The 13187-nt window shown below is 37.0% G+C and overlaps 1 protein-coding gene and 1 long non-coding RNA gene across 3 annotated transcripts in view; one reads left to right on the forward strand and one right to left on the reverse strand.

Moving 5' to 3' along the window:
* Positions 1-1206: 1206 nt before the first annotated feature.
* LOC107661368 (zinc finger protein ZIC 3-like) lies at positions 1207-4210 on the forward strand. The gene is made up of 3 exons (XM_016450896.1): positions 1207-2429; positions 3401-3564; positions 3833-4210. Exons 1-3 carry the CDS (start codon positions 1430-1432, stop codon positions 4013-4015), a joined length of 1347 nt encoding a protein of 448 aa, XP_016306382.1. The 5' UTR covers positions 1207-1429; the 3' UTR covers positions 4016-4210.
* The window catches only part of LOC107661371 (uncharacterized), a 40570-nt gene continuing 29428 nt past the window's right edge, over positions 2046-13187 (reverse strand). Inside the window, exon 3 of one of the 2 annotated variants that reach the window (XR_001631101.1) lies at positions 2046-2105. This is a non-coding gene — a long non-coding RNA (uncharacterized LOC107661371). The remainder of the gene's footprint in view (positions 2106-13187) is intronic. The other variant, XR_001631099.1, reaches the window with a different exon arrangement.

A 13187-nucleotide genomic window follows, 5' to 3' on the forward strand; every position in this document is an offset into this window, starting at 1 on the left:
GTGTGTAAGCGAAATGCATATAGGCTACTATTATAAGTCAATTAACCGTTTAACATTTACTACTACATTCTATTACAGTGTATTTATTAGAAAAAAATCAACATTTTCATTTTTTTTGTATTAAAGGTCTTAAGTTAGCCTACACGAATACAACAAGCAACTGATCAACAGAGCACTTTTATAATACATCTACTGAAAAATAAATTACCTTAAAACTATTAGACTAGGTCCCTACTTGCTTTTTTTCTCGTAGAAAATGTGCTGAAAGTGAAAGCCTGAAAGCTGAGGACTAGACCAGAATGAGGGGCTGATTTAAAGATTTTTGTTTTTAATGTCTAAAATATAAAAGGTAGCTCCTTTCGAGGAGAGACTGAGGGGGAGAGGAACGTGAAATGGCTTGGAGGTATAAAAAGCGTTGCTTGAAACACTCAAAGCGTTTCTGAACTTTTTCTGATTTTATGTGTCCTGCAGCGAGTCACCACCAGCAACCCTGTGAAACTTCCTCAATAGCAAGAATTTTTGTCGCCGTGAAAAAAAAAATCTTAGGGATATTATAATTACCACCATATTTATTTATCTCTTATTTTTGGGTTCTACATTCTATAGTGCGATTTATGTGTTATACCATTTTACGGCTTCACTCTAAAAAGTGATTTCATTAAAAGAAAAATTACGGACGCATATGTGTTCATGTAGAATACTATTAGATAGATAGATAGATAGATAGATAGATAGATAGATAGATAGATATTTACAAATGATCTTAATTTCCAATAAATAAAAATTTCACCAAGTCGCTTTTGCCATTTTTCTGATCTTCTTAGCTTTTTAAGAGGCTCGGCGAAAGTGTATTTTGAGAAATTAATTGTCAAGCAACTCCTGAAAGTTTATGTAACTTTGGGAACAGCTGACGTGCTAAGCAAGGGAAATAAACAAGCCTTTCTTACTCAACCGAAATAAAGTCCCGTTGCTTTACCTGCAAATAATGCCCAACAGCATCCAATCAAATCTACTCACTGAAAGTAACTGCCATTTTCAATATTAAACCATGCCAATCAACGAACACGCAGCCAATTAGCACCCTTCCTAGCGGTCACGTGACTATGAAAGCGCTGTGCTTTCATTGGACAGTGTAGAGCTGCCTCCCGAGCTCATTTATGTGCAAGGAGTGAGTGATTGACTTTATCAGTCCAAGGACATCATTCGCCTGGAAAGGGGGGGAAGTTTGATCCTCTTTCTCACGGATCCCAGTTACGGGAGTTTTCCTCCCGTTTACGGAGACCCGGGATTATCATTTCGTTTTTCAATTCAAGATTTCTTTATTGAAGCTTACGTGAAATTGTGCTCAGTTTACCGTTACCCACTTCACTCCACTAAACTGGGGTTTCTCATATTTTTTTTTTCACTTGCTTTTTCTCGATTGAGCCCAATGACTATGCTCCTTGATAGCGCTCCTCAGTTCCCTTCACTAGGAGTAGGGGGGTTCGGAACGCATAGACACCATGAGTTGGGAAACCGAGACCCCGGGCTGGGGCTCAGTCCCTTCGCAGATTCATCTCACTCGGCTGCCTTCAAGATAAGTCCCGTTACTCACGATATCGCCTCCAGCCAGTCATCGGCGTTCACCCAGCAAGCTACTGGATACGCAGCCGCGCTCGGTCACCACCACGGAGGACAAGTTGGTTCTTACGCCGGTGGAGCATTCAATTCGACCAGGGACTTTCTCTTCAGAAACAGGGGCGCATGCATCGGAGAGACCGCACCGCCGAGTGCCCAGCATGGAATCTTTGCCACTTCTGCGGGGAGTCTACACGGGCCCCCCGGAATTTCGGACAACCCGGGACATCTGTTGTTTCCTGGACTTCACGACCAGAGCGTGAGCCACACTTCACCGGGAGGACATGTTGTAAACAGTCAAATGCACCTGGGTTTACGCGGGGACATTTTTGGCCGTCCAGATCCGTACCGACCTGTGGCAAGCCCTCGTACGGACCCTTACGGCACCGCTCAGCTCCATAACTACAGCCATCCCATCAATATGAACATGGGGATGAACGTACCCACACACCACGGTCCGGGGGCCTTCTTCAGATACATGCGGCAACCTATTAAGCAAGAATTGTATTGTAAGTGGATAGAAGAGAATCAGATGAACAGACCTAAAAAGACTTGTGACAGAACTTTCAGCACAATGCATGAAATGGTGACACATGTTTCAATCGAACACGTTGGCGGGCCAGAACAGAGTAATCATATTTGCTTCTGGGAGGATTGCCCGAGAGAGCGGAAATCCTTTAAGGCCAAATACAAACTCGTGAACCACATCCGAGTGCACACGGGAGAGAAACCGTTCCCTTGTCCGTTCCCTGGTTGTGGGAAAATCTTTGCAAGATCAGAAAATCTTAAAATTCACAAAAGAACTCACACAGGTAAGGCATTCGTATTTTCCCCTTTTTTGATTACCCACTGGTTTTGGAAAAATAAATATTAATTTAATGATATTCCAGCGGGGTTATTTATACGCAAATTGCAGTTCTTTTAAAAATGTCAATAAACAAGTGCATTTTCTTTTAAATTAATTTAAAAGTAAATGTAATAAAGAGGAAACCATGCAGGAAAATCGCCACAACTACTTTAACTACACTTTAGGTTTGGGGAAATTAAATACATTTCTCAAATGTTTGGGAAGATTAATTTATTATGATCACATGACTGTTATTAAGAAATTTAGTTTCTTTTACTTTTTCTGTAGAGCAAAATATGTTTTTGTTTAAATGTATATATTGCATCTCTTTAAAGAGATGAATAACACAGAAACATTTAAATGCAAAGCTGCATGCGTTGTTGTGGAGCGGATTTGTGAATGGACTGTCCTCTTGCATTTGTGAAGCTATTCCTGATGATTGTGGCTATAAAGTTATAGAAATAGCATGGGATTTGTGTATTATGGATGTATGAATAAAATGCTACACATTGGTCTGGGAAAGTATGAAGTAGTCGAAGTGCATTTAGTCTGATGGCTGGATTTGTGCCTAAATAATTGACCCCTTTGAGATCCACATGAAATGTAAAGCAAGCTGTTGAACAGTCTATATTGTTACACTTGGCAGACAAGAAACGTGTGCAAAAATTGTTCAACAATTGCTACACAGTTTACACGACAATGCATGGCGTGTTGGTTTGCTAAAACGTATATAAAGATTCTTGGGAAGTAAAATAAAGGATAACAGCAAAGACCTCTCAAAGAGCGTGATATGTGGGCAACCAAACCATCTAGTGTGAGCGCAACATGGCCTGTTCATTTCGAAAGGCGTATTACATAACTGAAAGTTGTACTGCACATCCGCTCTATTAAAAAAAGTTATATTACTAAAACTTCAGTGTTTGCTCTCACTTGCAGGTGAGAAGCCATTTAAATGCGATTTCGACGGCTGCGACAGGCGCTTTGCGAACAGCAGCGACAGGAAAAAGCACATGCACGTGCACACATCTGACAAGCCATATATCTGCAAAGTGTGTGACAAGTCCTATACACACCCCAGCTCTCTCAGGAAACACATGAAGGTAAGGGACATTTTCTGATTTTGCAATCACGCAAATAAATATATATAAAAAAATGTTGTAGCTAACCCCTTAGATAAACGTACTATGCATTATACGGACAATGCGTTTACATTCATTTTAAGCAGGCCTGATATTGTTCTGTATTTTGGTTCACTATGTATAACAGAGATCAGAAATCCTAGACATAGCATAAAGTTTAACCGTGTACAAGCGTGTTATTTCCTCGTCCTGTCTGTATGTCATACATCTATTTACGTTATAATTTAAGGTACACGAATCACAAGGCTCAGAGTCGTCTCCAGCTGCTAGCTCTGGATACGAGTCCTCCACGCCGCCAGTGCTGGTTTCTGCGAACAGTGAAGACCCGACAAAAACACCCACGTCTGCAGTGCAAAATGCATCTGCACACAGCGATGGACTACCGCCTAATTTTAACGAATGGTACGTTTGAAGCTCCAAGCAGACTCTCAAATGGTGGACCAAAAGGTTGAAGTAACCTTTTAAAAAAACTATTTACGCCATGGCGTTCAAAATGGCATTGAAATAACAGGAAAAGATGAGAGTTCGCCAGCAGGCCTCGTCCATTCTCAGGATTCGAAATTTGACTTTATTCCGGGTTCGAAGAAAACTATCAAGACATAAAATAACAAAATAACACTTTGTAAGAATAAACGGTTTTCTCCTTTAGTTTTCAGATTTCAGATGATTATTTTATTTTTCATTTTATGTATTTTCTGAAAAAAAAAAAAAGTTAAAAATAATGGCAAAGAAATAATATTTCACGGTGTTTTATATTAAGGTGACACTCGCATCACCTTTTAGTTGATTGTTAAAACTTCAGACAGTCTTAAGAAACGTGCCAAAGTCTTTGTCTTGAACTTGAACAAAAAATAATAAATCATAAATAAGTATATAGCCTACTCGTGAATGTATTTCCTTGTTTGATGGAGTCAAATCTGTTGTCCAAGTCCGTTTTCAGGTGGAGAAATGTGGTATTAGCTTACGATTGTTACCTTTGAATATAACGTTGCCTTTGTTAATGATGTATATACATATCCATGATGCCATATTTATCAATTTGTAATTTAATTATCGGCGAAAGCGCCGACTTTTAAATGATATTTATGGAAATGTTTTCTAACAAGACTGTACAGTTTTGAGTCAATAACCAGTTTTAACGATGAAAAGGGAGTCAGTTCTAAAGTTCCCACGATACGATTGTATCTTTTTTTTTTTACCAATACATGTGTCTTATCTGGGTCTTAAAGTATTAATTATATTAATATTATGACATGACATGATCTATAGTTTCAAGTATGCATTTTCCAACGTAAGTTCATGTGAGGACCTGTATAAAAAGAAATAAAAAAAAAACGATTTTTCCCTTTAAATCACTGATGAATCAGCCACGTGAGCTTATTATCAAAATGACTTATTTTGTATTTTTTTATTTTCTTTACTCTTAGCATCAGAGTATAGACTACATCTCTAAGGTAGATCTATAAAGATCACTTAAAAATTCAAGAGGCCCACTGACCAGTGTTTTCATCGACACGCCACTTTTTGATCAGATACACCATGCAATAGCATAGCTCTCATTCGTGCATCAACTTTGAACTCGTGTGACAGTGTTAAAGACATTATATTCTTGGGTTTGAGGTACAGCCATTTGAATCAGTATGGTATTCCATTTTTGATGGTTCCAGAACTGTCTTTGTGGATGGAAATCTGTGTTTAATGTGTCAAAGAGGAGCAATGATCTGTCACAACAGTAATCTCAAAATAAAACTTTTTGTCTGTCAGTTTGCATTGCTTTAAATGTAGTTCTTCTGTGAATATAGCGTGTTGTTTGTTATGAGTACTGTGGTATAACATATAGAAAACTTTGATTACACATTTGCTTGTTTTATGTGAATAACTTTTCCAGATGTGGAACTGTATGTGTGAATGAAATTTAGTATTAAGATTACTAGAACTTTTTAAGGTGGAAAAGGGAGGGAAAATATGTGTTCAGTGACACCAAGAGTTACAGCGTTGTATTGTTACATATTTTTAAGAGACTAAAATTATGCATATGAATATATTGTGCTTATGAACATGATTTCAAACCACCAGCACTACTTTTGAAAACAAACGTAAAAAATACAGTACCTCGTAAGTAACGTGATATATAAATACGTTTATTTAAATAATTTAATGAATATATGTTTTATATACTATTTTCTATACGTTAAGTTAAAAGAAAGATTTATTTCAGCCACCTTCGATGTATCTTCAGCCCTGGTCTCATACAGATCTGATGTACAAATTGAGCTTGAATGTGATTCTGTGACATTTCTCGTGGAAATGGGTCACGCATCAAGTTATTCCTGAAAAGCACGTTTAACTGATGAACTGTGTCACTGTGCCATTTTCGAGGCAAATGATGTTACTTCAACATACCTATTAAAAATTCAGCAAAATCTTGTACTTTCTTTCGAGGTAGGGTTATTGTTTGTTGGTTTGTTTAACAAACTATTTATGACAAAATGTGAACAAGTTTTTGACTGGAATTAAAACAAATTCTGAAATGTCACAAATGAAGACCTCAGTTTTTCTTTTTCATTTCTTTCTTTTGCTATTTTCCTCTGGTTCTAACTGTGAACTTAAAGCATACGCCCTACTCCAGGCGTACGATGCAGCAACACACTTGAACTTGACAGTAAGATGCCGCCATCTTAGCATCCTGTTTCTTTGAGGGACGAAAAAGTTCAAAATTGTGTAGCGTTAACGGAGCTTAACAGCCGTATTAGCGCAAGATTATTTCAGGACTTGGGACCTTGGGGAGTACACATACAAGAACGCTGCTGAGTTTAAGTTTAAAAACTTTCTACCGAGATACGCTAAGCCATTCTCTCGATTTCAATTATGTAGGCTGGGTTTGGCAGACATTCATTCAGAACGTGTAGTAAAAACAAGAGAGACTGCACCAGTGGGCGACTGTATATTTTATCATCCCACTGCATTACACAGAGACTTATTATATATTTTAAATTAAATTATTGAAATATATTGCCTAACAGTGCATCACCAATTCAGACATTGCTGCAAAATTTAAAATAAATTATAGAAACAGTATGCAAAAATATATTTAATAGCCTTATATTTAAAAAAAAATAAATAAATAGCAATAATAAAACGAACCAGCTATTTAGAAACACGAATCAATAAATACGCGGTGAAAAGCAAAATATTTTTTCACTGAGTCAAGTTTACGATTTAAAGGCTATGTAGGCAAACATTATTTTTGGAGGACCTGCCTGGCTCTTTCCTCCTTCCTCGCTTGCTGTATTTTGGCCTAACCCCCAAGACTCCACCCTCATATCAAACCCACCCCACCTTCAAAAATAAACAGTTTTACAAATTCATTTAAACTGAATCTTTTCTGATTTCTGCGCAAGTGCAGTTTTTTCCATTTCACACATTTTTCTCCTCACGCTATCTGACATACGCGGTGACGTCACAACATGGCGCTGGCTGTTTTGCTGAGGCACCCCGACCTACCAGCTGAGCTTGACTAATGGGCACACTCGACTTTTTTCGTCCCGTCTAATTTTTTTTAAGCTGTCGTGAACAACAAACTATAGTAGCGTTAATACAAGAGAAGGCTTGGTCCTCGAACAATACCTGTCTTAAGAATGCCTGGCTGTTTATAACGAAGTCTGAAAAGGATTAGAAAACACTTCAGCATTGCAGTCACGTGGAAGGAGTTTGAAAAGTAGCGGTTGTTGGCTGGCTGAAGTAAAACGGCGAATTTCAGATCTGCTGTAAATTAAATGCTGGACAGGCAGATATGAGAAATGTGAGGTATGGTATTGGTTAATTAACCTGTAGTGAAAATGTTATCAAATAATCTGTAGTGAAAATGTTATCAAATAGGTTTACATACATTTTACTTAACCTATACATTAAAATACACGGTAACGTTAGAAGTATTCAAGTGTTTATGGGTTGGATGAGCGTTCTGGCTAATTCTAAATTAGGGTCCTTTCCCTAGTCCTCCCTGAAGCCACATTCAATCTCATAGCTTTGCTGGCTAAGCGGGGTGGCACTGTCTAAGAGGATAAACCGACACGAGCAGGTTCCAAACGGTTTTTGTCACGCAACTGCGTGCGCGATCATAAACTCAGGAGTTGCCTTGAACGTGGCGGGATGCTGTCAGCACTACATGTTACCGTGAGCTATTTTCCGAGTTATACTTTACTTTTTAAACATTAGAAACATCCAATAGGTCATCGCCACACATGTATAACACACTACAGCTCCGCGATGCAGACAAGAATTCAAACCCGTCAAACAAGTGAAGGCACTTTATAGGGGATCCTTTAGTAGTCAAGGTAAACTAATTCCGCTGTAACGTTAAAAACACAAAAAGTGCCGTAATATATTTAGGCTATTCGTTCCCCCATATTGTAAAAGAAAAAGATTGTAGACTAGAAGTTATGGCATTACTTGTAGATAAAATAATAATAAATAGCCTAATAAAGTAATATATACAATTTTGACTGTATAATGTATTTATACAGGGAAAAAATGCTGAATGTGAAAATCTCTAACTCCAAAGCTTATGTAGGCCTAGCTACAGTACGCTATAACATAAGTGAATTTGGCTGTATTTGTCTTTAATTCGCTATTTACCAAACAATACAAGAGTGATGTGGAAGGTAGAGACCATTTGCACGTCAATTAACCCTTTTCAGTGCGCTCTACCGATGCTTAGTCACCTGCAGGAAAAGCGATGAATATGCAAAGGTGCTCAATATGACTGTTAATCCAGGATGTGTCCGTTCAGAATCTACTTTGGATGTGCTGCAAAGCCCATTGTAATGTTAAAGCAAGGCAAATGGACCAGTCATTTACCTTGACAGTTCGTAAAGTTTGCGTTTAAATTGATTTGCCCATCACATTTCTACTAGAATTAACTAAGGGCTTTTTTTTTCTGGTACTTTAAATAAGACAAATTCGTAAAGTTTGCGTTTAAATTGATTTGCCCATCACATTTCTACTAGAATGAACTAAGGGCTTTTTTTTTCTGGTACTTTAAATAAGACAAGACGATTTTAACTGCCATAAGTCCAACAAGTGTCAACTGCTTTTTTTATTTATAAGCACGTCTGTAACTTGTTCCTTCCTCGTCAGTTTTGTTATGTGAGTGAACATTTTATCTCCAGTATCGCCATATTTGCAGCGAGTTGTTAGCACACAGATTCAGATGGAAAATAGCGTCTTAAAATTAAAATTAGCGTCATATTAACCGCTTTTGTCCGATATTTAAGACGATAGATAGATAGATAGATAGATAGATAGATAGATAGATAGATTTTTAGTTTAAACATTTTATTAACATGTACTGGAAATTACTTGCTTGCGAAAAAACGTGTAGATTAAAACACATAGAGGGATAATTATTATTTTTAATTTCAGTGAGCACAGGCCCATTTTAACAAGGAAGCATAAAGAAACATAATAACCTAATAAAAATGAACGTCATCAAAGTCGGCGCCTATGAAAACTGCTTAAGTTTGGAACGCCTTCACTGAAATGCATATCCATGCGATGAGAGCAGACGGTAATGCACAGGGGAAATTTAGGTGTAACACTTTATTACATATAAAAAGAGTTATGGGGGCTTATAGGACGAAACCTCTTATGATGACGAAAAGTAGTTATTATACCGAGACGTCATTATCTATATTATCATAACGTGCGAAGTAAAAGGGTAGGATGAATTCCCAGACCCAAATATTTGCCACACTTCAGAAATAATTTCAAGTACTATTCGCGGGTCTACGTGGATGTTTAAATAAGAATGCTGCGAATCAATTTGCACCTTAAAAGAGAGCGAGTTCCCAATAGTTTTTTGTAACACCGCACGTTCTCTGTCACACTGAAGGCACTCGTCCTTCCAACGTTTGTATGTACAAACTTTGCAAGAAGTATATATATTTAAAATTATGTAGGCTACCAGGGACGCCATGTCAGCACAATTATTTCCATATTAATTATGGTATGCGTTTCTCTCTTTTTTCCCCAATTCAAAGGGGTGCACCAATGGCCATTTTAATAATATTAGATATTAATAATAATGCATTAATTATTGATCACTAGAAGTTGGTGTCCACTGGTTTGTCATCATGAGTAACTTATCAAATTAATAGAGGACTCAGAGAGCTATATGGCCATCATTGCATCAGTAACACCTGCAAACAAGGGTCAGGGGCTGCAGGGGGCGAGAGAGCAGGTGCTTGTGGTTGGAAGCCTAAATAAATACCTAAATAAAGACTTAAGCAACAATATGTAAATGGCATAATCATTGAGACAGAAAGTATCACTTCTGCTATAGCTGACATAACATGGCATGTATTTGACTCTTCAAAAAAAGTTAGTCCTTAAATAAAAAAAATCTAATGAAAGATGCAAACATACACTTTAATGAACTGGCCAAGTCATATATATTTTTTATTTCTCATAATGTACTGTTTTTATAATTTTCCGTTTATATTTTAGTAATTTAACATACAAGATGCAAGCAGTTCTATACTGAAGATTCACACTGTATCATGCAGGTAATTATTTCCTGAGCTTATACTTCCAAATAGTTGTGTACTCACCGTTTAGTTTTTTTTTTTTTTTTTTTTTTTTTTTGGCGGCCAGGTGCTGTTGGAAATTGCTTGGCTATTGCCAAAGAGACCTCATGCCAGGATAATGCAAGGTCCAAAGGTGCACCAGAGTCAATCCAACCCCTCATGCTGATTACCTCTCAATACCCCAGGGCCAATCTCCTGTGTAATTGTTTTTTCCAGTTTCATCTGTACATTTTAAGGGGCATTACAGAAAACGGATCACATACTTTATCCCCACTCACTTTTTTTTTCTAAAACCATGGTTTCCTTTGCAAAGGAACATAGCACAAGTTCCTGTGAATTAATGTATTTCTTAACCATGCTGCCTTTGTGTCACACAAACACTAATTGCAATCACAATATCGAATATTGACCATCATAACTTGGTAAAAAAAATTCTTGAGGCCACAGGACACTGCAATGGTGTTTAATATAAATCTATATAAATGTATAGATTTTAAACTGCAAATCAAATGGATGTTTTCTCATTTAGTAACAAATTATGACGATGACCAATAAGTTAAGTTCACTGGCTGTCAAATTCAAATCAAGTTAGCGTATTTGAAAGACATCAGCGAAAATCAATTAATTTCCAAGCTCAAAGAGAACAAAACTTTACCTTAACCACCTTTTTCTTCAACGCGGAAGTAAGCCTATGGGCGAGACTTCCGGATCATTAACCGCTATAGGTAAATAACGACAAGAATAACAACGTGCAGTAAACGGTAAAACTGTTTGCACTACAAACCAGTGTGTTCATAATTAAGATAATACATTAAAACAATATGGTAAGACACACCAATTTTCAATATCAAGCAGCAAAACGAACTGTTTTGTACAGCTAATAATAGCTGGACGCAGATGAGACCGGAAGCTAGACCCATAGAATTTACAAATGGCCGCGCCCATTTTTACGGCAAGAAAAAGGTGGGTACAGCAGGCTGGTGTAGACTCCAGCGGCAATTTTTCAAACGCAAACATTTTTTGCAAGAATATTATCCTATTTTTATTTAGTTTTTAAGTCACGCCATACTTTGTCAATGTTTGTCATAAATGTCAAAGGCAGCCTGGCTTAACCTTGTAATTCTCACAAAAATAAAAGTCGGAGCATAAGAGTTATTAACAATTCACTTGGCAAGTCCTTGAGCAACTCACTCGAAATGAATGTCAAAGAAACTTCAATCATGCACTATAGGTCAAACTGCTGCAATTTCCTTGTCTCAGAAAACTCGAGAGTGTTCTGCTTTATTGGTAGCCTAAGTGAAAACATGAGGAAGGAGTAAAATTCATATGTTTAAAGCGTTCGGATGAAAAGTTTATAGTCGTCAGAGTTTAATCATGGCCAAATGAAACATTCATTTACCTGCGGGCGTTTTGATTTTTGTCTTTCTTACATTAGGCGATATATTGAGATATTAGAACACTTAAAACAGATTTAAACTCTTAAAAACGGGGAAATCTGCATGATATGACTGTTTTTTTCTCAGGTTATTAATAATACATTATGTCACCAGTCTGGTTGTTTCATTTAATATGCCGCCATTCATGCATTAGACGCCTGATTGCATCATAAATTAACATGAACGTGGAGTAAACCGCTCATGTAAAACGCCATGTCTTAACTTTTAAGCATGCTAAAGTGCAGAAAGGAAGCAATATGGTATGTTTTCCGACAAATATATTATGAATATTTATATACTCAAAGCTCACTTTATGTGAAATATATGATGAGTTAATATAGGCTATATGAATTGAGTAACTATTTCACATGAAGTCAGCTTTAAGTTCGAGTAGAAAAATAAGAAATTTCGTTTCGAATATACGAAATTCGTAATATAGGCCTACATATTGCTTTCAGATATCAGCATGTTTTGTGATAAAATTGTATTCCTTCTCAGAAACGATGTCTGTGTCTGTGCTTTTTGTTTAATTTTGCCAAATGTGCCTGCGTCCTGAATGATTTTTGGTACATCACCTAAATAAGGTGAAATCTGGGGCATTTGGGCTCAAGTAGACTGGTTGTCGGAGTCGGTGAAGTGTAAAATTGCAACCCCAGACAGCCAGCATAATAGCTCAGAAGGGGGCTAATGTTCATGCTACATTCACAGAACATTTTTATAATTTCTAAATTAAAAAGCGCTATATATGTATACAGTGATGTATAAAGTCTGACGCTTTTCAACCTCTCAGACATGCATTTCATTTTTTAATATGTCATCTACAAGTCTCGATACTATTTTTGAAGTGTCAACACTGCCCTCTGCTTTAACAGAAACTTCAGGGTTCCTTCTCCATCCTCTTAAAACACTGAATGTCACAACTTAATGTTTCAGAAGATATCATTAACAAAGCATAGCAAACAGACCAAGTTTAATTTATGCTCTTTAAATGCCCACAATTTAATAAATAACTTCTAAAATGATAACTTAACTAATCATAATCAATACTGAGAGGCATAGCCAGAAAGAGATCTTGGAACCAAAACATGTTTCACCTCTAAAATTTAAAAGCTTCTACACTGTATAAACACCTTATACACTGGGTGGGATTTGTAATACTGAGTCATGGACAGTTCAGCAGACAGACTACTGTCTGCACATAGGACATAGACAGACAGACAGAACATGTAGATTAAGGATTAATTCATGTCAATTATTAATCCATGTTTAATTCCTGCTTCCCCCTGAGAGTGGGAGTGCGACCCTATTAAAAAAAAATACTCAGACCATTCATTGTAAGAGCCGGCTGAAGGAAAGCGGATGTACATCCTCTTGTCCACTACACATCCATCAGACCACTCATCAAAATAAATAAAAAATAAATCCAACATCAACAAATTAAACTTCAAGGGAGGAGTCAAAATAACTTTTTTTTTTGCTAGGGTACATCTATAGACAAAAAAAAAAGGGGTGGAACACGCACCTCACAGTGTCACAAATAGTCACACATAGTCTTTATGGA

The sequence above is a fragment of the Sinocyclocheilus anshuiensis genome, unplaced genomic scaffold (genome assembly GCF_001515605.1).
Source record: "Sinocyclocheilus anshuiensis isolate Anshui unplaced genomic scaffold, SAMN03320099.WGS_v1.1 scaffold635, whole genome shotgun sequence".
Classification (NCBI taxonomy): domain Eukaryota; kingdom Metazoa; phylum Chordata; class Actinopteri; order Cypriniformes; family Cyprinidae; genus Sinocyclocheilus; species Sinocyclocheilus anshuiensis.

What these genes read in the sequence shown, in the direction of transcription:
- LOC107661368 (XM_016450896.1), top strand. Translation starts at nt 1,430, where the DNA reads ATGACTATGCTCCTTGATAGCGCTCCTCAGTTCCCTTCACTAGGAGTA. An exon ending in TCACAAAAGAACTCACACAG is followed by an intron (nt 2,430 to 3,400) that starts GTAAGGCATTCG and finishes TCTCACTTGCAG; the next exon opens with GTGAGAAGCCATTTAAATGC. An exon ending in CTCTCAGGAAACACATGAAG is followed by an intron (nt 3,565 to 3,832) that starts GTAAGGGACATT and finishes TTATAATTTAAG; the next exon opens with GTACACGAATCACAAGGCTC.